The sequence below is a fragment of the Oncorhynchus keta genome, chromosome 23, assembly GCF_023373465.1.
Source record: "Oncorhynchus keta strain PuntledgeMale-10-30-2019 chromosome 23, Oket_V2, whole genome shotgun sequence".
NCBI classification, from domain to species: Eukaryota; Metazoa; Chordata; class Actinopteri; order Salmoniformes; family Salmonidae; genus Oncorhynchus; species Oncorhynchus keta.
In genome coordinates, this window is record NC_068443.1 from 12,077,248 (window position 1) to 12,104,630 (window position 27,383).

The 27,383-nt window shown below is 43.6% G+C and overlaps 1 protein-coding gene across 6 annotated transcripts; it reads left to right on the forward strand.

Annotated features, from left to right (window-relative positions):
- The first annotated feature begins 2,719 nt into the window (after positions 1-2,719).
- On the forward strand, positions 2,720-27,255 carry LOC118401796 (transcriptional repressor p66 alpha-like). 6 transcript variants are annotated; one of them, XM_035799396.2, is made up of 11 exons: positions 2,720-2,975; positions 16,285-16,848; positions 18,400-18,532; positions 18,850-18,999; positions 19,285-19,362; positions 19,461-19,589; positions 19,885-20,100; positions 22,479-22,752; positions 23,362-23,795; positions 23,989-24,118; positions 24,885-27,255. In XM_035799396.2, exons 2-11 carry the CDS (start codon positions 16,289-16,291, stop codon positions 25,019-25,021), a joined length of 2,241 nt encoding a protein of 746 aa, XP_035655289.1. In that variant the 5' UTR covers positions 2,720-2,975; positions 16,285-16,288; the 3' UTR covers positions 25,022-27,255. The 6 variants fall into 6 exon arrangements, with proteins under 6 accessions (XP_035655289.1, XP_035655285.1, XP_035655286.1 ...); XM_035799392.2 differs by having other exon boundaries at positions 2,721-2,975; positions 19,906-20,100; positions 23,989-24,232; XM_035799393.2 differs by having other exon boundaries at positions 2,721-2,975; positions 19,909-20,100; positions 23,989-24,232.
- The last annotated feature ends 128 nt before the right edge of the window (positions 27,256-27,383 follow it).

Here is a 27,383-nt window from a genome sequence, read left to right on the forward strand (position 1 = left end):
ACGCTCTTATCCAGAGCAACTTACAGTAATGAGTGCATACATTTTTGTACTGGTCCCCTGTGGGAATCGAACCCACAACCCTGCTGTTGCAAGGGCCATGCTCTACCAAAAGGCTGATTGTGTAGTGTCTTGACCAATGTTTGAATTACACTTTGACCCAAAGGTTCCCTAAAAAAAATAGTTGTCGAGACCAATGTTAATATTCTTAACCTTTATGGAGGTTTCCATGTTAATATTCTAAATGAAATATTTCCTTGATTCCCAGTGTCCTTGATGCCTCAATGGCTTTCACAAAACACAGGTTCCTCCCCTCCTGAGAAGGAGGTTAAGGAATCAAGGAAAGATTCTTAAGATTTACCCCATAGTTGTTCTACCACAGGGACATTAAGGAAGTCAGTAGAGGGTTCCCCCTAACCACTGATACAGGGTCAGATATTTGAATCCCCCTAATGGTAAAGGCTAGGAATGTGGTGGCATAATCTCATCCTAGATCTGTAGTTACAGGCATATTCTACCTCAAGCGTATGTGAGACAGTTACTGAGATCAGTCCTCTAGACTAGTCACATGTTTGCCTTTATGTCTGATTTGCAGTGCCTAGTGTAGAAGCCTGAGGTAGACTAGCTTGAGGTAAAAGTTGCCCTTAAACGCAGGTCTAGGAACAGATTAACCAACGCTTGATCTAAATCTTAGACTTTAGGGAGGTGACAAAATACTGAACCCGTGTCAGAGTGTAGAGGCCACTTCTACCTCCTCAGAACGCTCCAATGAAAGGGCAGGATAACACCACCAATAACCCCACAATCTGCTTCATCTCAATATAACAAATGCAGATGATTACCCTCCAATGGTTTTGTGAAAGGATAGTGTAAAGAGAGATGAGTTTGGAAAGAGAAAGAATGGGAAAGGGTGGGGGGAGGGGGAGGGGGGGGGCGAGATTTCAAGGCACTGCTGTGAGTGTGATACTAGCCACTGATGCTTATTAGGTAATAGGTGTCTTAGCAAAGCTATGTGAAGGAGGAGGCCCTAGCACTTCCTGCCAAATAGTGAGTGGGGCTGATCGTGACTGCGACGGCTACTTCCTGCTTTGTACAGTACTTAATGGGGATTAAGTTGAAGCTGTCATGATGTTACTGGCGGCCATTACCTCATGCAGGGAGAGGAGAAGCCACAGTCCGTGACCATACCACAGTAAAAGAAACGCTGTGTGAATCTGAAATTAGGACGTGGTTCTTATTGGTTGATTGCCACAATGTGTTGTGGTTGATGAATATTTAGCAGAGATCATTCATATGTTCACGTCTTTATGAAAGATGCATAAGGAATGTAGTCTGTTTTCTCACCAATGCTTACTGTAAATAGAGAGAAAAAAACAGGGAGACTGAGTCAGAGAATGTAAGGGGACCATAACAGGAACAAAAATACATCACAAGCACAAAACCTCCATTGTATTACATTTACAAACGTACAAGTGCATGGGATATAAAGTCATGATTTGATAGTGCCAAGAAGAGAGCTGAGAATGGTAAAGGAACCCAGACGCTATGTGAAGGGAGTGGTATTCAGTCTGCGATGGACAGGTCACTAGTCAGATGCTCTGACTGCAGTAGTCCAGAACAATGAAGCAACCTGACTCTTCAGTAGTCTTCTATAGTAGGAGCCTAGTCTTCACTGTTAGTCCTAAGGCGCTGTAGGCTTTTGTTTTATACTAATGCTACAACACCAGGTTTAACTAAGCAAATAACGATCAAGACCGTAGCTGAAGCTCACATTTAGTGTTGGAATCGGGGCGTATAATGCTGGTTGAGTGGACAGGTCTGACATCATCCAGGCAAAGCGAAAACAGAGCCATTCACTGCCTGATTAACAAGTAACAGGGCTTTACTCTGACAGGAGCAGACAAGGGAACCTGTGAAGAGATGAGTGTGGCGTGATGATGTATGAAGTCATTTAGGGCCAAAGATAAGGCTACCTTGACTAACCTTAAACAGTAGGGAGGGGAAACAAAACTGACCTCAGATCAGTGTATGAGGCAACTTCACCATGTGTCTTTGGGGAAGAACAGCATAAGAATTAGCTGAAAGGGGCATTCACTTTTTTGAGTATCCCTCCCCCACTCCCCCTGCTCTTTTGAGCATCCTTCTCCCCCTTACCCACAACCTGAGTACTTGGAGTATAACGTTGACACTGGTCTGAGGTCAGTATTGTTAGCATTGGGGCAGGGTAAAGTCAGCTAAGCTGATCCTGGATCTGTTCGTAGAGGCAATTTGAACCCACATCTCCACACTTCCCTTACACACAGAGCATTATTTTTTTTAAAAACTCAGGTTAGGTGAGCTGTGGTCATTTCTCATTGAGATTAACTGGATTATAAAACTGAAATCGAACATTCTACCAAGTGTGGGGTCTCAATCATGAATGCCCAAAGGTAGGCTATTCACCATGGTATTGATACTGCTGATGTTGATACACTTTGCTTCTGTATTGTCTTCTGACCTGTTATGAAAAGACAAGGAGATATATGGCATCTACCATATCCACTGTGCACGTGAATAGGGTTCAGCCTCAGACCCATGTCTATGGCAACTGATCTGGGATCCGTTCTCCTTATTCCTCCTCGCTATGCTAAAAATCATCCTGATCCTGGATCAGCTGTTACTTGTATTTTAGGCAAGAAGCAACCACAAGACCTCGGGGACCGTGGCATGGTTGTGCTGCTTTGCCCCTTGGTGATCAGTGGTTGAAGACGTGCACTTGGTCCCCCTGGCGTGCTGAAGCGCGCATGCCCACTGCGGTGACGCCGCGGCTCCATGTGTGTTGAGAAGCGCATTATTTGGCAACAGAGGCGGTAGCGGGGAGGGCAGAAAAAAAGAGGGTATCCCCTGGATTTTTAAATAACATCGAATTATCGGAGTTGATTGTCATCCTAAATACCTTGGACGACCCGCAGTCGACGGATCGCTGTCGAATCGACCGAGTAAGTTGATTGAGGTGTCCCGAAGTTTTTTTGTGGAAGTGGATTGAGGGAAGCCTTTTATTCGGACTTGTCGCGAGCCAGCTCCTCTTCCTCCACCTATCTGTGACGATAGAGAAGCTGATGGGCTGTTGAAAAGTAGCACTTCTCCGCAGAGCAAAAGCTACGGTTGGGAACGGGAAGGGCGGTGCATACGTTTTATAGAAGTCGCATCTCCAGACTTTATTGTTATGACTACACATAGTCAGAAGATATTTAGTATTTTAATAATGTCACTTCGAAAGTATATTTTTTGAGTTGAGTCGACCGAACAGAGACAGTCAATCTGAATCGGATTGTCGAGTGTTTGTTCTGTCGTTGGACTGGGAGTTAGAATTATTTTTAGAGCAGCACTTGGCTCGTTAGCCTTTTGACAACCCAGGTAGTTTGCCAATGCGAAGATAGCTAATCACGAACTACTAAAACATGTAGTTAATACATTTTATATATATATTTATATATATTAGCTAGCTAGCTGAGACATTTGGCCAGTGTTGGAGTTACAGTTTTCCGCTGGCCATCTTCTCCCCACCCCAAAAGCAAGCTAGCCTCAGCTAACGTGACTTCATTGTCTTGTTGGTCCGGGTACCTGGTTGTTGTTGTTTTTGTTTAAAAAAAAGTTTAGGTAGCAAGCTAATTATTTGCTAGCAATTTAAATGCACCAAGTTACGGTTTCGTAAAGTGCGTGTATTGTGCTTCACTTTGTTGCCAAACAAATATCTGGACAGGTAGCTAAGATGGCACGAGTGCTAATGATAAATTGGCATTATGCTAGCTCGCTAGTTTATTTTCATGGTTGTGCGATTTATAAACATGCCAGCTATTTCCTCCATTTAGCCGTGGTCTTACGAAAAGCCGGTCAAAATAAAGCATGGGCTGTGTTTGGTCTTTAAAGGGGCGAGTTTGCATTTTCGGTATTTGTATTGTTTTTAATGGAGGTTCTACTGTATTGGATTAAGAGTCCCTGGTAATCTTCCTACTTCTGTGTGACGACCATGGTCTTCCTCCTCTTAAAGCTGAACGCACACACATTTACACACTATTTTCTCCAGCCTAGCGGTATGTATAGGCTGGTGCAGTGCCCTGCAAATGTTTCTGAGCCAGCCTCTGTTACTTTGTGCTGTACTGCATGTAGCTACAGAGATCAGTGAGTTGAGTTGTCAGTGACTGGTACCTATGCTGGTTCCTTGGGTCCTGAGTTTTTCCTGGGCAGATCACGACACAGGAAATTCTGACCCCTAGGTATGTGTAACCAAGTAGTATGCAACAAGGTCATATTTTATCCTATGGAAATGGCTTGCATGATAAGTCTATCTGTCTAATTTAGTGCTAACTCTGGTTTCTGTTAGGACTTCTCGTGTGGCAAAAAAATAGAAACATAAAGGTTCTGGAACAGGACAATCAGTTGTTCATCAGAACAATAGATTTGGATGTTCTTTGCAATGTGATGTCACATGGTTGCTTTGGGGGTGCGCTTAGTCAAGAGGACCTTATAGGTGTCCTCACATTGCCGGTGAGAAATTCTGGCCGCATAGTAATGTAGAGTTGGATGGAGAGTGGCAGAGCAGAGTCTTTGTAAGCCCTTCTCTGGCCTTTGTGATTGCATCCCTAACATTCACTTTATAGGGTTGAGTAACAGCTCCAAACAATTCACTCATGTTGATTTCCAAGAATGTCTGTTCCTGTGATTTAATGTAAGGGGCGTCATGTAGCCTAGTGGTAAATTTGACCTTTATTTAACTAGGCCAGTCAGTTAACAACAAATTCTTACTTTCAATGATGGCCAAGGAACAGTGGTTTAACTGCCTTGTTCAGGGGCAGAACGACAGATGTTTCAGCTCGGGATTTGATCTTGCAACCTTTCGGTTACATGTCCAATGCTCTAACCACTAGGCTACCTGCCGCCCCAACAAACCACCTGTTGGCATAGCCGAGGGAAGTAGGGATGCTCCAGTACCCCCCCTTAAAAATCAGGTGTGCTGCGGAAAAAAATTGCAGCACCCTAAACATCGTCCCGCGGCTGCGCCTGTAGTCCTAAACTGAAGAGAGAATTATCTTCTGTGTAAAGCAATCCTGAATGATGGAGACTGTTTGTCGTCAGTCTTCCGTAGTCAGTCTCCTGTCGTTACCAGTGAAGTGGTCATGCAAACTTTCCTCAACAACAGCAAGGGTTCCAATTACATATGGTCTCTTCAGGATGGCCTAAAGGTAGTGGGCAGGGCCATGGGTAATATTTTTTAATAACATGAGAGATCTGCTGTCCATGTTGTTGACGTTTGTAACAGTTATGGAGGTGACATTATTTGTGTCAAGGGGACACTCTAGGCTACACTCATTGGCACCCCTGTGTTTGGAACCCTGCTCAAAGTGGCATTGACTTTACTGTGTCCCACTCCCAGGCGTTCATTACATTGTCTAAACAAACACTTATCCTTGTGGATTTGTGTGTGTGTGTGTGTTACTGGTTCTGAACTCAATAGCCGTTAGCCTATGTAAATTTTGTTAGGCAAATGCGCTGATGCCAACAATTCAAATTCTAGACCAGTTCTCTGTAGTTTGTTTGCAGCATACAAACGGATGCCCAAAGTAAACCATTGAATTGCACAGTTCTGAAAAACCCAGCCACTAGCGATCGGTGTAGAAAGTTCAAGTATCCTAGAGAGGTAGCCCCGTCAAAGCTCATCTAAGCAGCTCATTGAAATACTACACATTTTCTGTCTCTCTCTTCTATGACCTTTTACCACCTGTCCTGTCCAACAGGCCATGGGTCATAGGTTAACACAAGTGGTGTCTAACAGGGTGTTTGTAGCCTATGGTGTGAGAGGCCTGCTTTTTGTCTCCTCTGTGTAAGGACACGTCGGCCCTGACTCCACATAGACACAGGGATGGCTAAGCCTTGGAAGATCTGCCACTCACACTAATTACACTAATTACTGTTGGAGCTAGGACCACAGGCATTTCACTACACCCACAATAACATTTGCTAAATATGTGTATGCGACCATATTATTTAGGCGGCACAAAGGGTTATTAACACATGTTGTTTTGTCTTAATGTAGGCCTATAATCTAGTCTGAAAGAGCAGATTAGACATGTATTGATGCATTGAGAAGGGTCTCAGTCCCCCTGTGTGTCTGTTATCTTCAAAGATTACATGGTTTTTAGGAGAGCCTTATTTTGGCTTGAGCCAGTCCCATCGTTGATCTAGAGCAGTGGTTCCCAAACTTTTTATAGTCTCGTACCCCTTCAAACATTCAACCTACAGCTGCCTACCCCCTCTAGCACCAGGGTCAGCGCACTCTCAAATGTTGTTTTGCCATAATTGTAAGCCTGCCACACACACTATACAATACATTTATTAACTTCTTATGGGCAGGTGGGACGGTAGCGTCTCACCTGGCCAACATCCGGTGAAATTGTAGCACGTGAAATTCAAATGACAGAAATATAAATATTTAACATGAATGAAAATACAAGTATTATGCATCAAAATAAAGCTTAACTTCTTGTTAATCCAGCCCCTGTGTCAGATTTCAAAAAGGCTTTACAGCAAAAGCACACCATGCGATTATCTGAGGACAGCACCCCGCATACAAAAGCGTGAAAAACATTTTTCAACCAGGCAGGTGCGACACACAAGTCAGAAATAGCTATATAATAAATGCCTTACCTTTGAAGATCTTCTTCTGTTGGCACTCCAAAAGGTCCCAGCAACATCACAAATGGTCCTTTTGTTCGATAAAGTCCTTCTTTATATCCATCAAAACTCAGTTTAGCTGGTGCGCTTCATTCAATAATCCACCGGTTTCCCTCCTTAAAAATGCATACAAAATGAATCCCAAACCTTACCAATAAACTTATCCAAACAAGTCAAACAACGTTTATAATCAAACCTCAGGTACCCTAATACGTAACTAAACGATAAAATTTAAGAATGAGAATCGTTACTGTCTTTCCCGGAGATAAACAAAGAACACGCTCTCATCCACGCGCATGAAAACACTACAGCCAAAATGGGAGCCACTTAGAAAAACTAAATATATGGCTCATTGCGACGGAAGCTATACTGTTACACTGGTAATACTAAAGTGCCTATAAGAACATCCAATAGTCAAAGGTTAATGAAATACAATTGTTATAGAGAGAAATAGTAATATAATTCCTATAATAACTACAACCTAAAACTTCTTACCTGGGAATATTGAAGACTCATGTTAAAAGGAACCACCAGCTTTCATATGTTCTGAGCAAGGAACTTAAATGTTAGCTTTCTTACATGGCACATATTGCACTTTTACTTTCTTCTCCAACACTTTGTTTTTGCATTATTTAAACAAAATTGAACATGTTTCATTATTTATTTGAGGCTAAATTGATTTTATTGATGTATTATATTAAGTTAAAATAAGTGTTCATTCAGTATTGTTGTAATTGTCATTATTACAAACAAAAAAATTGTCTGATTAATCAGTATCGGCTTTTTTTGGTCCTCCAGTAATCGGTTTCGGCGTTGAAAAATCATAATCGGTCGACCTCTTCTACTGAGTCAATGTGCGGGAGTACAGGTTAGTCAAGGTAATTGAGGTAATATGTAGGTTAGGGTAAAGTGACTTTGCATAGATATTAAACGGTGAGAAGCAGATTAGCTGTTCAGTAGTCTTATGGCTTGGGGGTAGAAGCTGTTAAGAAGCCTTTTGGACCTAGACTTGGCGCTCCGGTACCGCTTGCCGTGAAGTAGCAGAGAGAACAGTCTATGACTAGGGTGGCTGGAGTCTTTGGCAATCTTTAGGGCCTTCCTCTGACACCTCCTGGTATAGAGGTCCTGGATAGCAGGAAGCTTGGCCCCAGTGATGTCCTGGGCTGTATGCACTACCCTCTGTAGCGTCTTGCGGTCGGAGACAGAGCAGTTTCCATACCAGGCCTTGATGCAACCAGTCAAGATGCTCTCCATGGTGCAGCTGTAGAATGTTTTGAGGATCTGTGGACCCATGCCAAATATTTTCATTCTCCTGAGGGGGAATAGGGATTGTTGTGCCCTCTTCACAACTGTCTTGGTGTGTTTGGACCATGATAGTTTGTTGGTGATGTGGACACCACGGAACTTGAAGCACTCAACCTGCTCCACTACAGCCCCGTTGATGAGAATGTGGGTGTGCATGGCCCTCCTTTTCCTGTAGTCCACGATCATCTCCTTTGTCTTGATCGTGTTGAGGGAGTGATTGTTGTCCTGGCACAACACTGCCAGGCCTCTGACCTCCTCCCAATAGGCTGTCTCATTGTTGTCAGTGATCAGGCCTACCAGCGTTGTCGTCTGCAAACTTAATGATGGTGTTGGAGTCATAATTGGCCATGCAGTCATGGGTGAACAGGAGGGGACTAAGCACGCACCCCTGAGGGGCCCCCTTGTTGTGGATCAGTGTGGCAGATGTGTTGTTGCCTACCCTTAAGATATGCAATAAAGAAAAAACAGAAAACATATGGAGGGTTGCAGACTTAGACACTGTTTCTATTGACCGGTAGTGGTTGTGCAGCGGCCTAATAGTGTGTTTTTGTCTGACTGTTGTATGAAAGACCCAGCTGTAGACTTCCAGATGGTTAAGGTCTGTGATGAAGTTGATCGTAGTTGGTATCATTTAGAAATTGTCTCCTGGTGAGACAGAGAGCATTCCATAGGTAAGATTACTTGCTTTTTTGTCAGTTTGTTGTCATGGTTACATTCCTTTTGGGCTAAATCCCATTCAGAGTCAGAATGGTGTGTCTCTATGCTGATATGTATACATACACCCAGTGCCATGGTAATGCCCTGTTTTGGCAGGTGTTACATATATATGCCATTTAGCTGACGCTTTTATCCAAAGCGACTTACAGTCATGTGTGCATACATTCTACGTATGGGTGGTCCCGGGAATCGAACCCACTACCCTGGCGTTACAAGCGCCATGCTCTACCAACTGAGCCACAGAAGGACCACATCACAAGCTATATACATTGGGGCAAAAAAGTATTTAGTCAGCCACCAATTGTGCAAGTTCTCCCACTTAAAAAGATGAGAGTTCTGTAATTTTCATCATAGGTACACTTCAACTATGACAGACAAAATAGAAGAAGAAAAAATCCAGAAAATCACATTGTAGGATTTTTAATTAATATATATATATATATATATATATATATATATATATATATATATATAATATATAAATAAAAAGATGGGTCGTGGCCTCCTTCTCTTAGTAAGAGCATTGAAGATGGGTCGTGGCTGGGTCTTCCAGCAATGCAACGACCCGAAACACACAGCCAGGGCAACTAAGGAGTGGCTCCGTAACAAGCATCTCAAGGTCCTGGAGTGGCCTAGCCAGTCTCCAGACCTGAACCCAATAGAAAATCTTTGGAGGGAGCTGAAAGTCCGTATTTCCCAGCGACAGCCCCGAAACCTGAAGGATCTGGAGTAGGTCTGTACGGAGGAGTGGGCCAAAATCCCTGCTGCAGTGTGTGCAAACCTGGTCAAGATCTACAGGAAACGTATGATCTCTGTAATTGCAAACAAAGGTTTCTGTACCAAATATTAAGTTCTGCTTTTCTGATGTATCAAATACTTATGTCATGCAATAAAATGCTAATTAATTACTTAAAAATCATACAATGTGATTTTCTGGATTTTTGTTTAAGATTCCGTCTCTCACAGTTGAAGTGTACCTATGATAAAAATTACAGACCTCTACATGCTTTGTAAGAAGGAAAACCTGCAAAATCGGCAGTGTATCAAATACTTGTTCTCCCCACTTTAGCTTCCGTCCCTCTAATCACTCCTACCTGGGCTCGAACTAGGAACACATTGACAACAGCCACCCTCGAAGCAACGTTAACCATCGCCCCACAAAAGCCGCGGCCCTTGCAGAGCAAGGGGAACAACTACTTCAAGTCTCAGAGCGAGTGACTTTTGAAACGCTAACTAGCTAGCCATTTCACATCGGTCACACCAGCCTAATCTCGGGAGTTGATAGGCTTGAAGTCATAAACAGCGCAATGCTTGAAGCATAGCGAAGAGCTGCTGGCAAAATGTTTGAATGAATGCTTACGAGCCTGCTGCTGCCTACCATGGCTCAGTCAGACTGCTCTATCAAATATCAAATCACAGACTTAATTATAGCATAACACACAGAAATACGAGCCTTTGGTCATTAATATGGTCGAATCCGGAAACTATTATTTCGAAAACAGAACGTTTATTATTATCGCATATACCCTGACTCTGCGTGCAATGAACGCAAGAGAAGTGACAGAATTTCACCTGGTTAATATTGCCTGCTAACCTGGATTTATTTTAGCTAAATATGCAGGTTTAAAAATATACTTCTGTGTATTGATTTTAAGAAAGGCATTGATGTCAATTGTTAGGTACACGTTAGAGCAACGATGGTCCTTTTTCCGAGAATGCGCACCGCATCGATTATATGCAACGCAGGACACGCTAGATAAACTAGTAATATCATCAACCATGTGTAGTTAACTAGTGATTATGATTGATTGTTTTTTTTAATAAGATAAGTTTAATGCTAGCTAGCAACTTACCTTGGCTTCTTTCTTCATTCGCGTAACAGGTAGGCTCCTCGTAAAGCAGGTGGTTAGTGTTGGACTAGTTAACTGTAAGTTTGCAATATTGAATCCCGAGCTGACAAGGTAAACATCTGTCGTTCTGCCCCTGAACAAGGCAGTTAACCCACCGTTCCTAGGCCGTCATTGAAAAGAAGTGTTCTTAACTGACTTGCCTAGTTAAATAAAGGTGTAAAAAAAAATCTAAAATAAATGAATAAATAATCGTCCAAATCGGTGTCCAAAAATTCAGATTTGTTTTGAAAACTTGAAATCGACCCGAATTAATCGGCCATTCCGATTAATCGGTCGACCTTTAACATATACTGCCTGGGCACACACACACTTTTTAGTGATTAGAGGAGGTACAGTATGGTGAGATTTTCAGATCATGCCAATATAGGCCTTTCCTGTGTGTGGCAAAGAGGGAGAGCTTGCTGCTAGATGGATCTATCAGTGTTTCCCTAACTCTGTCCTCGTGACCCCAAGGGGGTTCAAATATTCAAGTAACCAAGTTTTGATTATTTTAATCAGCTGTTTAGTGCTTGGGCATAAACCAAAACATGCACCCCTTTGGGTTCCCAGGACCGAGTTTGGGAAACACTGATTTATCAATACTTATATCCGTAAGGGACAATGTCACAGACAAGTCATCTCGGTAGATTTTTGTGTGGGTGCCTTAGAGGTGTGTGTGTGAGCTGCCATGGAGATGTAACCTGATATATGTCAGCCATTAAGTCATTTAGATCCTGACCTTTCCTGTTAAAAAGCTGAACTACCCTAGGACCTGCTGCTCATAGGGTTAACATCCACTACACTGTAGATCATGACATTGCACTGTAAGAATAGGATGACGTTTCCTCCAGACACCAATCTGAAGTCAGTTTAGCGTTTTCGGCCCTAATAGATGAGTTTAGGATTTGGGGAGGGTGAGCTGGTCCTTGTAGGCCTTACTACCTAGTCAGTGCCCACAGAGTTCTGTGCAGAGTTGTCATGGTGACAGCAGACATGAGTATGCATCAGTATGTTGGGCGTTTTCATTCCTCCCTCTTTTTAATTCTTTCATCTCCCCTCCCCCCTATCAATTCATTTCAAAGGGCTTTAATGGCATGGGAAACAGATGTTTACATTGCCAAGGCAAGTGAAATAGATAATAAAAAATGAACAGTAAACATTTCACTCACAAAAGTTCCAAAGGAATAGAGACATTTAAAATGTAATTTTATGGCTATTTACAGTGTTATAACGATGTGCACAAATAGTTAAAGTACAAAAGGGAAAATAAATAAACATAAATATGGGTTGTATTTACAATGGTGTTTGTTCTTCACTGGTTGTCATTTTCTTGTGGCAACAGGTCACAAATCTTGCTGCTGTGATGGCACACTGTGGTATTTCACCCAGTAGATATGGGAGTTTATCAAAATTGGGTTTGTTTTCGAATTCTTTGTGGATCTGTGTAATCTGAGGGAAATATGTCTCTCTAATATGGTCATACATTGGCAGGAGGTTAGGAAGTGCAGCTCCATCTCATTTTGTGTGCAATGTGCACCGCCTGTCTTCTCTTGAGAGCCAGGTCTGCCTATGGCGGCCTTTCTCAATAGCAAGGCTATGCTCACTGAGACTTTACATTGTCAAAGCTTTCCTTAATTTTGGGTCAGTCACAATGGTCAGGTATTCTGCCACTGTTTACTCTCTCTTTAGGGCCAAATAGCATTCTAGTTTGCTCATTATTTTTGTTTATTCTTTCCAATGTGTCAAGTTATTATCTTTTTGTTTTCTCATGATTTAGTTGGTTCTAATTGTGTTGCTCTTTGGGGGATCTGTGGGGTCTGTTTGTGAACAGAGACCCAGGACCAGCTGGCTTAGGGGACTCTTCTCTAGGTTAATCTTTCTGTAGGTGAGGGCTTTGTTATGGAAGGTTTGGGACTTGATTCCTTTTAGGTGGTTGTAGAATTTAACGTCTCTTTTCGGGATTTTGATAATTAACACCAAACTGGCCCGATTCTGCGCTGCATGCATTATTTGGTGTTTTACGTTGTACACAGAGGATGTTTTTGCAGGATTCTGCATGCAGTCTCAATTTGGTGTTTGTTCCATTTTGTGAATTCTTGGTTGGTGAGCGGACCCCAGACCTCACAACCATGAAGGAAATAGGTTCTATAACTGATTCAAGTATTTGTAGCCAGATCCAAATTGGGATGTTGAATTTTCTGTTCCTTTTGATGGCGTAGGTCCTTCTTGCCTTGTCTCTCAGATCGTTCACAGCTTTGTTGAAGTTACCTGTGGCTCTGATGTTTAGGCAGAGGTGTGTATAGTTTTTTTGTGTGCTCCAGGGCAACGGTGTCTAGATTAAATTTGTATTTTGGGTCCTGGCAACTGGACCTTTTTTGGAACACCATTCTTTTTGTCTTAGTGAGATTTACTGTCAGGGTCCAGGTCTGACAGTGCAGAAGATCTAGGTGCTGCTGTAGGCCCTCCTTGTATTTGTTTTACATTTATTTAACTAGGCAAGTCAGTTAAGAAACATACTCTTATTTTACAATGACGGCCTACCCCGGCCAAACTCTCCCCTAACCCGTTCGACGCTGGGCCAATTGTGCGCCGCCCTATGGGACTCCCGATCACCGCCGGTTGTGATACAGCCCGGGATCAAACCAGGGTCTGTAGTGATGCCTCTATCACTGAGATGCAGTGCCTTAGACCGCTGCCCCACTCTGGAGCCCAGCAGCATCAGATCATCAGCAAACAGTAGACATTTGACTTCAGATTGCAGTAGGGTGAGGCTGGTTGCTGCAGACTGTTCTAGTGCTCTCGCCAATTCTTTGATATATACAGTATATTCAGTGCATTCGGAAAGAATTCAGACCTCTTTCCCTATTCCACGTTTTATTACTTTACAGCCTTGTTCTAAAATGGGTTGAATTCATTTTTCCCTTATCAATCTACACACAATACCCCATAATGACAAGGCAAAAACCAATGCATTAAAAAACAGAAATACCTTATTTACTGAAGTATTCAGACCCTTTGCTAAGAGATAGAAAATTTAGCTCAGGTGCATCCTGTTTCCATTGATCATCCTTGAGATGTTTCTACAAGTTGATTGGAGTCCACCAGTGGTATATTCAATTGATTGGACATGATTTGGAAAGTGACACACCTGTCTATGTAAGGTCCCACAGTTGACAGTCCATGTCAGAGCAAAAACAAAGCCATGAGATCGAAGGAATTGTCTGTAGAGCTCCGAGACAGGATTGTGTTGAGACGCAGATCTGAGGAAGGGTACTAAAAGATGTCTGCAGCATTGAAGGTCTCAAAGAACACATTGGTCTCCATCATTCTTAAATGGAAGAAGTTTGGAACCACCAAGACTTATCCTAGAGCTGGCCGCCTGGTCAAACTGAGCAATCAGGGGGAGAAGAGCCTTTGGTCGGGGAGGTGACCAAGAACCCAATGGTCACTCTGACAGCGCTCCAGAGTTCCTCTGTGGAGATGGGAGAACCTTCCAGAAGTACAACCATCTCTGCAGCACTCCACCAATCAGGCCTTTATGGTAGAGTGGCCAGACGGATGCCACTCCTCAGTAAAAGGCACATGACAGCCTGCTTGGAGTTTGCCAAAAGGCATCTAAAGGACTCCCAGACCATGATAAAACAAGATTCTCTAGTCTGATAACCAAGATTAAAATCTTTGGCCTGAATGCCAAGTGTCACTTCTGGAGGAAACCTTGCACCATCCCTACGGTGAAGCATGGTGGTGGCAGCATCATGCTGTGGGGATTTTTTTCAGCGGCAGGGACTGGGAGACTCGTCAGGATCGAGGGAAAGGTGAACGGAGCAAAATACAGAGAGACGCTTGATGAAAACCTGCTCCAGAGCTCTCAGGCCCTACGACTGGGGCGAAGGTTCACCTTCCAACAGGACAATGACCCTAAGCACACAGCCAAGACAAAGCAGGAGTGGCTTCGGGACAAGTCTCTGAATGTCCTTGAGTGGCCCAGCCAGAGTCTGGACTTGAACCCGATCGAACATCTCTGGAGAGACCTGAAAAAAGCTGCACAGGCAACGCTCCCCATCCAACCGGACAGAGCTTGAGAGGATCTGTAGAGAAGAATGGGAGAAACTCTCCAAATACAGGTGTTTTAAGCTTGTAGCGTCATACCCAAGAAGCCTCGGCTGTAATCGCTGCCAAAAACCAGTTTTTGGTTTGTCATTATGGAGCATTGTGTGTAGATTGAGTGGGGGGAACAAAAACAATTTTAGAATAAGGCTGTAAGAAAATGTGGGAAAAGTCAGGGGGTTGTCAGGGCATTGGATGTTGCAGAGGGTGGGGCTCAAGCTGCATTCCTATTTCACCCCACGGCCCTGTGGAAAGAGATGTGGTTTTTGGCGGTTTTAACCGCACACTTGTTGATTTTTACAGTATCGTCAGTCCAGTATCGTTTTCCCCCGAACACCGCTTTCCATTCATTTGTATAGCAGACCCTTATGCCAAATTGAGTCATAAGCTTTTTTTAAATCAAATCAACCGTCTCAAATAATAATCTGTCAGTGTAGGAGTGGAGTTTTCATTCCGGGCCTCAAAGGGTTAACCTGCTTCAGCCTCACTCTCAACCACACACACACTTGCCAACCGGTTTAAACGGGTTCTTAGGAAAAGTGCTTTGTGTGTCCCAATGAATCCTGGGAAGGGTCATATGTGCCTTAGTGATGTCAGATGGGTAAAAAAAAAAAAACTTGTCAGGTTTCTTTTATCAGATGAGATGTGTGTGAGTGGCCCAACTACAGTAATGAGTGCGGCTGTGTGTGTGTGCTCTGCATACTCGCGGACATAACTATTCTGAGAAATTGAAAGGGGAGGGGGCAATGTGTGGGTGCTGTGTGTATCGCTGAAAAGTGTCCCCTGGTGAAAGTGTAAATGTGGTCGTTTTTTTCCAAAGTCGTAGCTTCCTGCCGTGCGTCACTGGGCAGACGAGAGGCCTGAGTGTTCAATTTGTTTGTTTACTGCATGTATGACACAGAACACAACTCCTCACTTTACTATCTGTCTGTCAGTATGACTGTGGTTAGTCTTGCAGCATCTCGAACAGTCTCGTGTTGTCTGGTCAAGTCTCTCTACTCCTTGTTTGTCTCTGTGTGTGTGTGTGTGTGTGTGTGTGTGTGTGTGTGTGTGTGTGTGTGTGTGTGTGTGTGTGTGTGTGTGTGTGTGTGTGTGTGTGTGTGTGTGTGTGTGTGTGTGTGTGTGTGTGTGTGTGTGTGTGTGTGTGTGTGTGTGTGTGTACGGGAGGCAGGGATTAAGAGCAGCTAGCATCTGTGTAGCTGGCACCAAGGTGGTCATGTGTGTTCCAATCCCTTAGCCATCAGTCGCAGTGACAGAGAGAACTAGCTATGTACTGTAAGTCTCCTACTCCATTCTGTCCCATAGGACATCTGTTGCCCACCTAGCTTCATAGAGAGGGACCGAATCTGGCGTTAATGTTTTGTCTCTGTCCTCAGTAACTGCTTCAGGGTCAGCGATGCCTGTCCAAGGTCTATACACATTATGCTTTACAACTGATTTGAGGTCAGCTATAGCCACCCTAGTCAGAGGCTATATTCTGCTTGACTATCTATTGATGTCAGCTTTGTCTATTCCAGTGAATGGCTGACCAAGTCTTCTTCTCTCCTTATCTTTGTAGGGGGATGTCTGAGGAGGCTGTTCGTCAGACACGCAGCCAGAAGAGGGCGCTGGGAAGGGAAATCTCACCCCATGATTCTGAAGCACCTCCCACTCAGTCTGACAGCAAAAAGCTCAAACTAGACGAGGCCGAGACTGGAGCTCCGGACCAGGATCATGAGAGCCCAAATGAACCACAACCAGAACCACAACCTGAAACAACGAAGGATGACCAGGACCTGGTTAAACCTCTGGTCAAGCCTGTGGTCCAGCCTGAGAAGGCAACGGAACCAGAACTACCCCGATTAACATTACCGTTAGTGTTACCATCGCACCCGGCAAAAGAGCAAGAGCAGGACCAGGCACCGAAACAGTCAGAACAGAACTTAGAGAACTGGACTGAGCGGAATGACTGCGGTGACCAGGTCATTGTGAAGAGTGAGATGCATCTCGATGGGCAGAACCAGACTGTGCGGTCAGAACCGAAGGTGGCCAGCAGCATGATGACGTCAACGGAGGTGAAGGCTACCATTAAAGTGGAGGTCCAGACAGGAGAGCAGGCTCTGGACATGAGCACCTCTAGAGGGTGAGAACACTGTATTTATTCTCTTAAAAACTGATGTGAGATCAGCTCCTTTTACTCTAGTACTAGTAGTAGCATTTACTCTATACCATTTGAAACTGACTTCAGATCAGTTTCCCCCAATGATCAAAACATTTTATAATTTGGTTCTGACAGAAGTCTTTTAAATCGGTTTGGTGTGGGCAAGGGGGAGATCAATTAGATAAACATTATTTTGTAAATTTTTTGAGGGGAAGGGGGTGGAGCTTTGTTTGCATAGCTCTCTGTGTACTTTGTGCTGCTTCATTTTTGAAACGCGAGAAACTGTGAAATCACTGGAGAGCCCTTAACTCCCCTGAACGAAATGAAGCCTGTGTGTCATAAACCGGTTCCAACTAGCTGTTGCCATGGTTTTCACTGTGGAAGGAACAGCAAGGGGAGGGGGGCAGAGTGAGAGGCAGGGTCACGTGATGATGCCTGAGTGGAGGGTCATGTGACCTGCTTTGGAAGAGTGATTAATCCACAGGAAGTGGTGATGGTGCTGCTAAACCCTGAGGAAGAAGACACTCAAGGTGTTGAGGAGGAGGCTGGTTGTCCCTCCTTATTCATTAAATATTATATTAATGCCCACTTTTGAGAATTTACAATCTGTCTTTACAATCTGGAATTAGTAAATGACTACGTCACACTGTCAACTGAGTAATTCATATCAATACAAGTTTACAGCAAAAAAATACATTTCATTGATGCTAATGAAACTCAAATAGAATGTGGTTAGACTAGTGTTGAGCCACTGGCCCACACACATCTAACATACAACAGATATAAACTGGTAGCCTTCCAGTAGAGACACCGCTAGTCTAGGTGTGAGGAGTTTATAATGCAGTCTCCTCCTACTCCTTATCATGTCAACACAGCTTTATGTTTCCTGGTAAGAAGGGGGCCATTTCTGAGGACAGTTGTCTGATACTGGACACTGTAGATAACAGAGAACTGATCCAAATTGTACCCTCTTCAATATATTCCCTCGGTCCCAAAAGACCCCCGTTCTTTAACAAATCAAATGCATTTAGAAAACCCTTTTTACATCAGTAGATGTCACAAAGTGCTTATACAGAAACATAAAGCCTATGAGGCTAGCCAGGTGCCACCTGTAAGAGGCTAGCCAGGTGCCACCTGTAAGAGGCTAGCCAGGTGCCACCTGTAAGAGGCTAGCCAGGTGCCACCTGTAAGAGGCTAGCCAGGTGCCACCTGTAAGAGGCTAGCCAGGTGCCACCTGTAAGAGGCTAGCCAGGTGCCACCTGAAAGAGGCTAGCCAGGTGCCACCTGAAAGAGGCTAGCCAGGTGCCACCTGTAAGAGGCTAGCCAGGTGCCACCTGTAAGAGGCTAGCCAGGTGCCACCTATATCTCTTATTGTTGAAGTGCAACTTCGTGAGAAGTGAAACTATAGAAGATATTATTATGAATGTACTCTTGTTACCATCTTGTGGACAACATGGGTTACTACACCTCTCTCCACCTTTTTCAGATTAAATTCAATGTAAATATCAACCCCTTTCTTCTTCCTTCGATTAGGGCCATAAAGAGGGAGCCGTGTCCCCCGTCCCCAGATGATGATGATGTCATTGTCCTATCAGATAATGACTCCTGCAGTCCGCCGATGAACGGTTTGAACCACTTCAAGGAGCTGGACACAGTCCTACTCATGGTTAGTGAAAGAGCAATACCACCCTCCCATAATATTCCTCATACCAGTCTCTTTCTATGGTTTTCTGATCCTAGATCAGCACTCATAACTCGTCCGGGCCCAGGGCCCTTATCCACAAAGCGGCTCTGAGTAAGAGAGCTGATCTAGGATCAGTTTCAACTTTTATATTGTACGTGAAGAAGATCGTACGTACAGACAGATCCTAGATCAGCGCTCTACCTCTGAGACACTTTGTGGATTGAAGCTCTGGTCTCTCTTTATGCTGTACCGGTCTTTCTCTCTTTGGTCTAACTTGTCTTTATCTGTTGTCTGTGTAGAAGAGCAGGCCAGAGGAGAGGGATCGCATCATCAAACAGTTGAAGGAGGAGCTGAGGTTGGAGGAGGCCAAGCTGGTGCTGCTGAAGAAACTACGCCAGAGCCAGATACAGAAGGATGTGTTGCAGAAGGTATGGACACATGCAGCCAAGGTGAGCTGGACTCACTCTATCGTGATGAGGTAGCCCTGGTTGCCACTTAAAATCAGTGTTTCTCCCTCGCCCACGAGGGAATTTGGTTTCCCAGAGCGGAAGATTGGAGTTCAGATCCCAGTCTCACACACACACAGACAAACCCACACACACAAATATAGACAAAGCCACACAGGCCAACACAAATACATTCACCCAGATGCATACCTCTTTACACTTACAAATTGACAGACACTCTGATACAGACAAACAGCTCATTCTGTCCATTTCTGTCTTGTTCCACAGCCCTCAGGATTGTCGGGTTCTGCGGCTCCTCCATCTCTGATCCGGGGATCCATCGCAGCCAGCAAAGGCTCCCAGCAGGTCGGTCATCTGTCTCACACAAACAAGCTTTAATTCACACACAAGTTTATCATCTTAACCAGATTTCTGTTTACTGCATCGTTTAATTTTATCCCCAGGTGGTGTCAGGTAGGAGTTCAGGCACAGTCATTCCACCTCCTCTGGTGAGGGGAGGGCAGCAGATCTCCTCCAAACATGGCTCCCACAATTCCCAGATCATCATGCCACCTCTGGTCAGAGGGGCACAGGTAAGACACGCCACAATCTACTGATATCAATACTCAAAATGACAGAGTTTTGTGTCTTAGACTATGCTGACCTGTTTTCTCTTTTCTCTCTCTCATTCCCTCCCTTTCTCTCCACACTCCCCCCATATCACTGCTTTGTCCCTATAATTGTTCTGTCCTCTGTTGACTGTCCCTTGCCCTTTCCTATATGTCCTCTGTCTGACCTATGTTGGCCCCCTATATCCCTGCCCTGTCCCTCTTCTCCTCCTCTGTCCACTCACTCCCCTGTCCCCCATGTGTCATGTGTCCCGGGTAGCCAATCGCTGTGTCTCCCCAGCAGATCCAGTCTCTCCGGCAGCAGCAGCAACAGCAGCTGTCAGGGTCTGGCTCAGGGAGCTCTGGCCCCCCTCCTCTGCTGCTGGCTCCCAGGGCCAACGTACCCGGCTCTCAGGCCCAGAGAGGCCTCATGCAGTCAAGCCTCATCAGGGTGGGCAACGTCAACAATGCCAGCCTGCTGGTTAACATCTCACAAGTGGGTCAGAGGTTTATCTCGATAACAAATCATTTCTGGGTAACAAATAAGTCGCTTACTGCAATAGGTTTCCATTAAAATGGTTAAAAATAAACAAACTATTTCTCAAGCAATAATTTGGCTATGAATGTCTTGGATTGGTATGAGAGGTGAGGGGGAGAGCACCAGAGCGGTGCAATAACCACAGTGTGGACAAAGATTATAGAATTAACCCAAGATAGTTAATCTGTGTCTTTTCCAATGGGAGCAAATGAAGCACAGTGGGCAGAACAAGCAAGGAGGTGGGCAGAGCCAAGCACCTGCAAGCTCGATCCCATTGGTGCATCTTAGCATTTAATTGCATATTTTCATCAGGGAACGTCTACTTTTTACGTGTGCAAAAACTCAATTTGGCCTTGCACTGCTTATAAACACCCATTTTTTTGCAAAGCGTCAAGTCTACAAAACTTAGTGCACTTCGTTCGTAAAATATTGTACTTTTGGGAACAGAAAACTATTGAGATCTGATTTTTCATTGATTAGAAAATCAGCAGAATGTCGGCCCAGTTTCATCTAGCTCCATCCCCTCCCTCTGCCCGCCAATGGACTTCCCTTCATCACCATATTTGGTGGTGACTGGGTTCTAAATAGATTCTTCAGATTTATACCCCCTGTGAACTATCTGGGTTTCCTCTTTTATCTGTGGTGTGGATCAATCCACCAGCCTGGAGGGACCTAATGGGAGGGATATGTAACCTGAAATGAGCTATTATACACTATTCAAGTGACACGGCAGGCATCCTTATAGTCCTTATAGAGTTTTTGTCTGCTTTTTTGAATTTTCTTCAATTGGCAAAACGTAGCATAATGGTTTTCAGTGCTAAAACACCATGAAAGGCATCTAGCATAAGTAAATTCATCCACAAACACAAATATAATTTTTTTATATAGCTTATGTGCCCACATTATAATGAATTTGAGGACCAGGGTTAATGCAATTAATTGATTATTGAATGTTATTCGATGAACACAGCTTTGTAGAGCCAAAACAAACACATGCCTCTACTCAACACTTAAGAACGATTCGTTTGGATGGCTGCTGCAGCTTGCATACTGTGCTAATCTCTCACGATTGTCAAGCCGAGAACATTCCGCAAAGAGTTGTTCAGAATCTAGTCTGGTTGTGGCCACAATTAGACCTATTTTCAAAGCTATAACTAAATAATCTTATTTGTATACTTAGATATCACAAATGGACACTTTTTTTTTAGAAGTCTGTCACAAATGACAGCTACAATAAGCCCCTATGGTGAATGAGAGGCTTGTAGAATCATGAAACATACCGAGTTCTTACTTAATTGTTTGCCAGTAGGGGGTTCTGCATGCTCTTGGCATTACTGAATAAAATGAGTCTAAATATTTGTTATTTTGACTGAACGAGTTGAACAGATCTAAGTAATTAAAAAGAGCCAAACGTCACATCACTACTGGGCAGCAGCTACGTAAAAAAAAAATCCTGCACTGGCGCCGAAATCTCCATGAAATCCAGAACTGCCTCCACTTTGTTAATTTATAGAGCCTGGTGATGTCACCAGCCAAGCCAAAACTACACCCATGCAACACCTGATGATTACAAAATCCTGTGTAGATTGTATTAGGAAATAACACTGATTAAATAGTCTTGAATTTGTACGGTGTTAGTTTCATCAGTTGACCAAAAATGACACAAAACACATGAAAAACAGTATTTTTAAAGGATTTTCCAGGGGGGTGGTTCAGACTCTGAGAAGCAGTGATTTAAAAAAACAAATATGGAGAACCAAAGTACTAAATTAAATAATTAGTTACATCCTTTTGGCAATTAACAATAATTTTGAGAAGTTTGGATAGGAAGGTAGTAGTAGTAGTAGTAGTAGTAGTTATTATTTGACGATAAGTGCATTGAATGTGCATTATAAAACAGATATGGTTGATGAAAGATTAAATGCATGATTGTTTTCAACGTTATCGTTGCGATCAGGTGGTGCACATGAGGCAGCCTTGCACTTGATATAGATTGAAAATGGCAAGTAGAGATGATGTTCTCCCCTCTAGGCTAGTGGATCATAGAGTGGTGCAATTGAGACTTGCAGATTTGATTTGATCAATCCAATTGCATTCACACTTTGGGTATATTGAACCGCTCAAGCTTAGCTAACTTTCCTCTAGAGAATAGACCTGAATTTACAACAGTTTTGATTAATCTGATCTGTCTTGTTGTAAAACAAAAATAGTTTTTTTAAATGATTGACCTCAAACCTCACCTGGATACCTTCTTTCCCCACTTGTCTCCTCTATTTGTCTATCCCTTCCCTCCTTCCTTCTCCCTCTCATCCGGTCCTCATCCCACTCTCTCCCAGGCCTCTCCAACCAACATGAAGGGTTCTTCTATCTCTTCCCAGTCTGGAAACAGCAGTGTGTCTGTGGTCAACGTGAACGACTCTCCTGCTGCCTGTCAGGCTGCGGCGAAGCTAGCCCTGCGTAAGCAGCTGGAGAAGACCCTTCTGGAGATTCCTCCTCCCAAGCCTCCCGCCCCAGAGCTCAACTTCCTGCCCTCGGCAGCCAACAACGAGTTCATCTACCTAGTGGGCCTGGAGGACGTGGTGCAGAACCTGCTGGACTCCATGATGAGAGGTACAGTACCTATTACACTGGTATTAACTCTAAATGACCCAATACCAGTGTTTCCCAACCCTTTCCTCTGCCCCACCCCATACTCACTACACTGTTATAAACACTCACTACACTGTTATAAACACTCACTACACTGTTATAAACATACTCGCTACACTGTTATTAACATACTCGCTACACTGTTATTAACATACTCGCTACACTGTTATTAACATACTCGCTACACTGTTATTAACATACTCGCTACACTGTTATTAACATACTCGCTACACTGTTATTATCATACTCGCTACACTGTTATTATCAAGCTCGCTACACTTCTTATAATCACTGTATATCACTACTAAACCATCACTAGCGGTACAAAACATTTTGCTGATATTAACACTATTAAATTACAGTATTCCATCATCAAAGTTACACAAACACATATTTTACACTCACAGACACTTCATTACACAATAATATCACTTCACCAGGAGAGGTCATACCCTAACAGCACAATACTGTCAGATGGGTTTCCTCCAGTAGTATTTGATCATTAGGCTTCATATTGAAACCAGTTTTCTCCTGTTCTGTCTAATCCCACTCATCCTCTGTCCTCCTCAGCTAAAACAGGGTTGCCCCCGGTCAAGCCTGCCATCAAAGAGCCCTTCACCTGCATCCAGTGTAGCACCGACTTTACTTGTCGCTGGAGGCAGGACAAGGCCAAGGGCGGGACCATACTCTGTGCTGACTGCATGTCCTCCAATCAGAAGAAAGCCCTAAAGGCTGAGCACACCAATAGGCTGAAGGCTGCGTTCGTCAAGGCCCTGCAGCAGGAGCAGGAGATAGAGCAGCGGATCCTCCAGCAGACCGCCTCCCCTGTCTCTCACACCCCTTCCTCCTCCTCCTCTCCGTCGGTGAAGGCGGAGCATCTGATGTCCCAGCAGCTGAAGCAGGTTCAGGCCCAGGCTAGGGTCTCCTCTTTGCAGCACCATCACCATCACCAGCAGCAGAACAGAGGACAGAGCATTGCACGCCACCACTCCAACATCAAACAGGTAGGGGTGAGACACTTCTCAACAGTTCCCTGAAACTGTCACATCACCACCGGAGCCACTCCAGGCCCTGTCACATTCAATTTAATACAGACGGTTCTAAGATTCTCCTACATACAGAGAGTATGGTTCCCTTGGCTTGTGTGGTCTGTTCTTGTCACTCAATATTCTATATCTTCTTTCTCCCTTCCCCCAGAGCCCTCAGGGCCAGCTCTCCCGTGGCGGTATCCCATCGGTGGGGGTGAGGGGCGTGTCCCACTCCTTCTCCTCCTCCTCCTCTCAGCTGCAGAGCGCTGTGGCCGCTGCGGCCTTGGTCAGCCGGCCAGGTAAGCATGCCCATGTGCGCCCCGCTGCCCAGGGTTCAAAGGGCAGCTCCAGTGGGAACAGCAGCAGAGGTAGCGCCCAAGCCACTGCATGGAGGAAGCAGAACATCAACACAGGTAGACTCTAATACCGACTGGGCCCCCAACCAACCAACCCACCACACCACACTGCCCACAGCTTCTACCTCTACACACTGAACGTTTGTCCCAGTCCAAAAACACCACCTAGCACATTTTACTAGTTGCTTCCCTTTGGGTGTTTGCTGATCTGAGGGAAACAGGTGTAAACAAAATGTCCGAAGCTTGTCTAAACCTACTGGAGCTTCCTAGGTGGAGTCATCACCATAATGTTTACTCCTAAGCCAATGGGATAGGGATTGTTTTTGGACTCTGCATCTCACTTCTCTGTGGGAGAATCTCAATTGCATACTCATTGCATCCTCTTTCTTCACCTCAAAATCCATTGGAGGAGAAGGTCAGAGGGGAGGAGGGACCTATGCAATTGTGATTCTCTCTCTGTACCCCTCAATGCTCTGTCTCCTCCTTCCTGCTTCAGTCCTTCTGGTGGCTGGGTTTTTCCTTGGACTCCATGGCTAGCTCACCTCACCTCCCCCTAGAGTAGAGTTAGTCCATGTTTTCTCTGCTTTGGGATCAATGTTATTTACACGTGTGTGGTTTTGTGCATCTGTACGTGCTCTTGTGTGTGTGTGTGGTATTATGCTCCGTGCACTCTCCTCGTCAGAGACTGACCTCTCCCCTCTCTCTGCAGGTGTGACCATGGCCTATGTGAACCCCAGTCTGTCAGTCCATAAGACCTCGTCCACAGTGGACGCCCGCCAGAGAGAGTACCTCCTGGACATGATTCCATCGCGCCCCATCTCCCAGACAGCTAACACATGGAAATAATAATCTCATTCATTACCATTATCAATAACCATTATCTACTGTTGTCAATGCCAACAATACAGCCCCCCTCCCCCTCCCCCTGAGGACAGTTGTGGAAACGCAGCCTCCAAACTTTTGAGGGGAAGCATTCTCAATAAAAAAATGTTTTAGTGTTTTTGTTTCTCTTTCAAGTCTGTTGTTTCTCATGAGGCTCACCGATGTTTGATCAGTGTGCATAAAGAGCGATTTACACCGGAGCAAAACAAGAAATGCATAAAGGGCTTCCTTCCATATGTTTGTCAGCCATGATGTCTGAGTTTATGATGGCTTGAGAATGTTGCTTTTCTCTCAAGAACTTATGCTGGCCTTCTGCCGACTGCGTGTTGATGTCTTACCATGGAAACGATGGACAGCTCTTTACCTATTGGATGGATCTAGGAGCTGATAGGCCCTCTGTCATCTTAGACTCAGCGAATGAGATGCAGACAAACTGTTGGGGTGTGGTCAAGGTGAAATTACTTGGAACTGTTCATATTCAAGAGTACCCTAAAAAAGCTGAAAGACAAAAAATATGATCTCCAATAAACATTCTCTTTAAGTTTAAAAGAACTGAGCAATGATGTTTTCAGTACATAACCTCAGTAGCAGTTCATTTGGAATTTGTTTGTATTTACAGTAAATTATTGGATATGTTTGGGAACTGATGTATAAATGAGAAATTCCTGTCATGATGTTGGTTTTAACAACTGAACAATTTATACTGGCCTCATACACTTTTTAGAAAATAAAGTAAAACATTTTTCCTTCCCATGCATGTTCTTCATCTACAGATATGGTATCTTAATTTGATCACCCTGTTGCAGGAGAACTTTCTTGCAACTTGCAGCGTATCTGAAATGTTAAAAAAGCTTCTAAAGTTTGTAATTTCAAGATTTTCCCTTACGAACATTGTATCAACCGTTACAAAAATATCCATTAATTATAATTCACATTTCCTGTTGCTGCAGGATTCTGTTCCTGCTGTAGGAGAATGGCTCAAATTAAGATCCTACATCTGTATTTGCAATTTGACAGAGCTGCTCCACACATGTTTGACATAAGCAAAACAAGTAGAGGATCTCTATATTTTTGTCTGAAGACTGCTTTGGTTTTCTATTATTCCATTCTGAGTTGTCCCTTCATATTTGTAATAACATGTCTGTAAAGAGAACCAATAGTATAATAGTCTGTCTTGAATTACATGCTAAATTGTTTCCATGGAAGACAAGATTCTAGAATCACAAGAGTCAATATCACAGGTGTGTTCTGATTACATCTGTTCTATATGTTTTACACTGATTGTCGATTTCTCTGAATCAGTGAATTGCTTTTTTGTTTTTTATAATTGATCAAAGTTTCCATATGTTGGCTGAAAAAGTTAAGTCATCTAGAATCATTATAATTTTTGGAATTGGTCTGGAAAAAGTAATTGAATATGGATAATATTTCAATTGGTTTAATATGCTCAAACCTACTGTATCAATCAATGACACATTGTCATTTTACAGAATGTTCTCATCTGGGGATGAAAGTTAACCGATTGCAGGTATTGTCACATGCTCTGGGACATCTCAAGTTTAGGTTTCTGGTTGCCATATGTTGAAGCTGGGTTTGTTAAAGCAACTTATAGGGGAATTTTAACAAATTTGAAATGTACAAAAGACTGAGGAGAGAATAAAAATGTCTAATATTGAAATCCCTCGTTAATTGTTTTTGGTTGGCATCAGGACCAATAACTTGTATTCCAAACAGGCCTGTGGTGAGGTAACTGGATTTACAACAGTGCTCCTGTTCAAAAAATTATAATAATAATGTGTCTTCTTCTCTTCCTCAACTACAGTCTCCTACTCCTTTTTCAGTTTTGTTTTGTACTTCTGTAAAAGTTCCATATGCTCTCTAATGGCTTATAAATAATGAACATATGGGTTGTCAAAATGGTTTGAGATTATTTTCAGTGCTAGATCAGATGCCATCATTGAGAACTATGAAAAACAATACACACTGCAGTAACTGAAGTTGGCCCCCAGAACCCCAACTCAACACCGACCACCAGTAACCACCCTGTTTGCTATTTAGGGTAGCTTGGGCTGTTAACTGTCAAGCGTAACCCTCTCATCCCTTTATGCATAATACAAAATGATGTTCCAATTTGTTTGGTTTCATTTTTTCCCAGCTACAGAAAGTAATAATAAAAAATAAACGTAATTTGAACCCTTTCATTTGGTCTGAATGAGTCATTAAATGATTGATTATGCCAATCATAGCATGATTTTTTTTTCCAGGACGTGATTTTCCACGCGGCAGTTTTGATCTGGTTCGGATGGGGGCGATAGAGTCCATTCAA

Bases quoted from the DNA above. Each gene is read 5' to 3' on its own strand.
- LOC118401796 (XM_035799390.2), top strand. From the start codon at position 16,289: ATGTCTGAGGAGGCTGTTCGTCAGACACGCAGCCAGAAGAGGGCGCTG. The intron at 23,796-23,988 runs GTAGGGGTGAGA...CCCTTCCCCCAG, and splicing joins ACCACTCCAACATCAAACAG to AGCCCTCAGGGCCAGCTCTC. The intron at 24,233-24,884 runs GTAGACTCTAAT...CTCTCTCTGCAG, and splicing joins GAAGCAGAACATCAACACAG to GTGTGACCATGGCCTATGTG.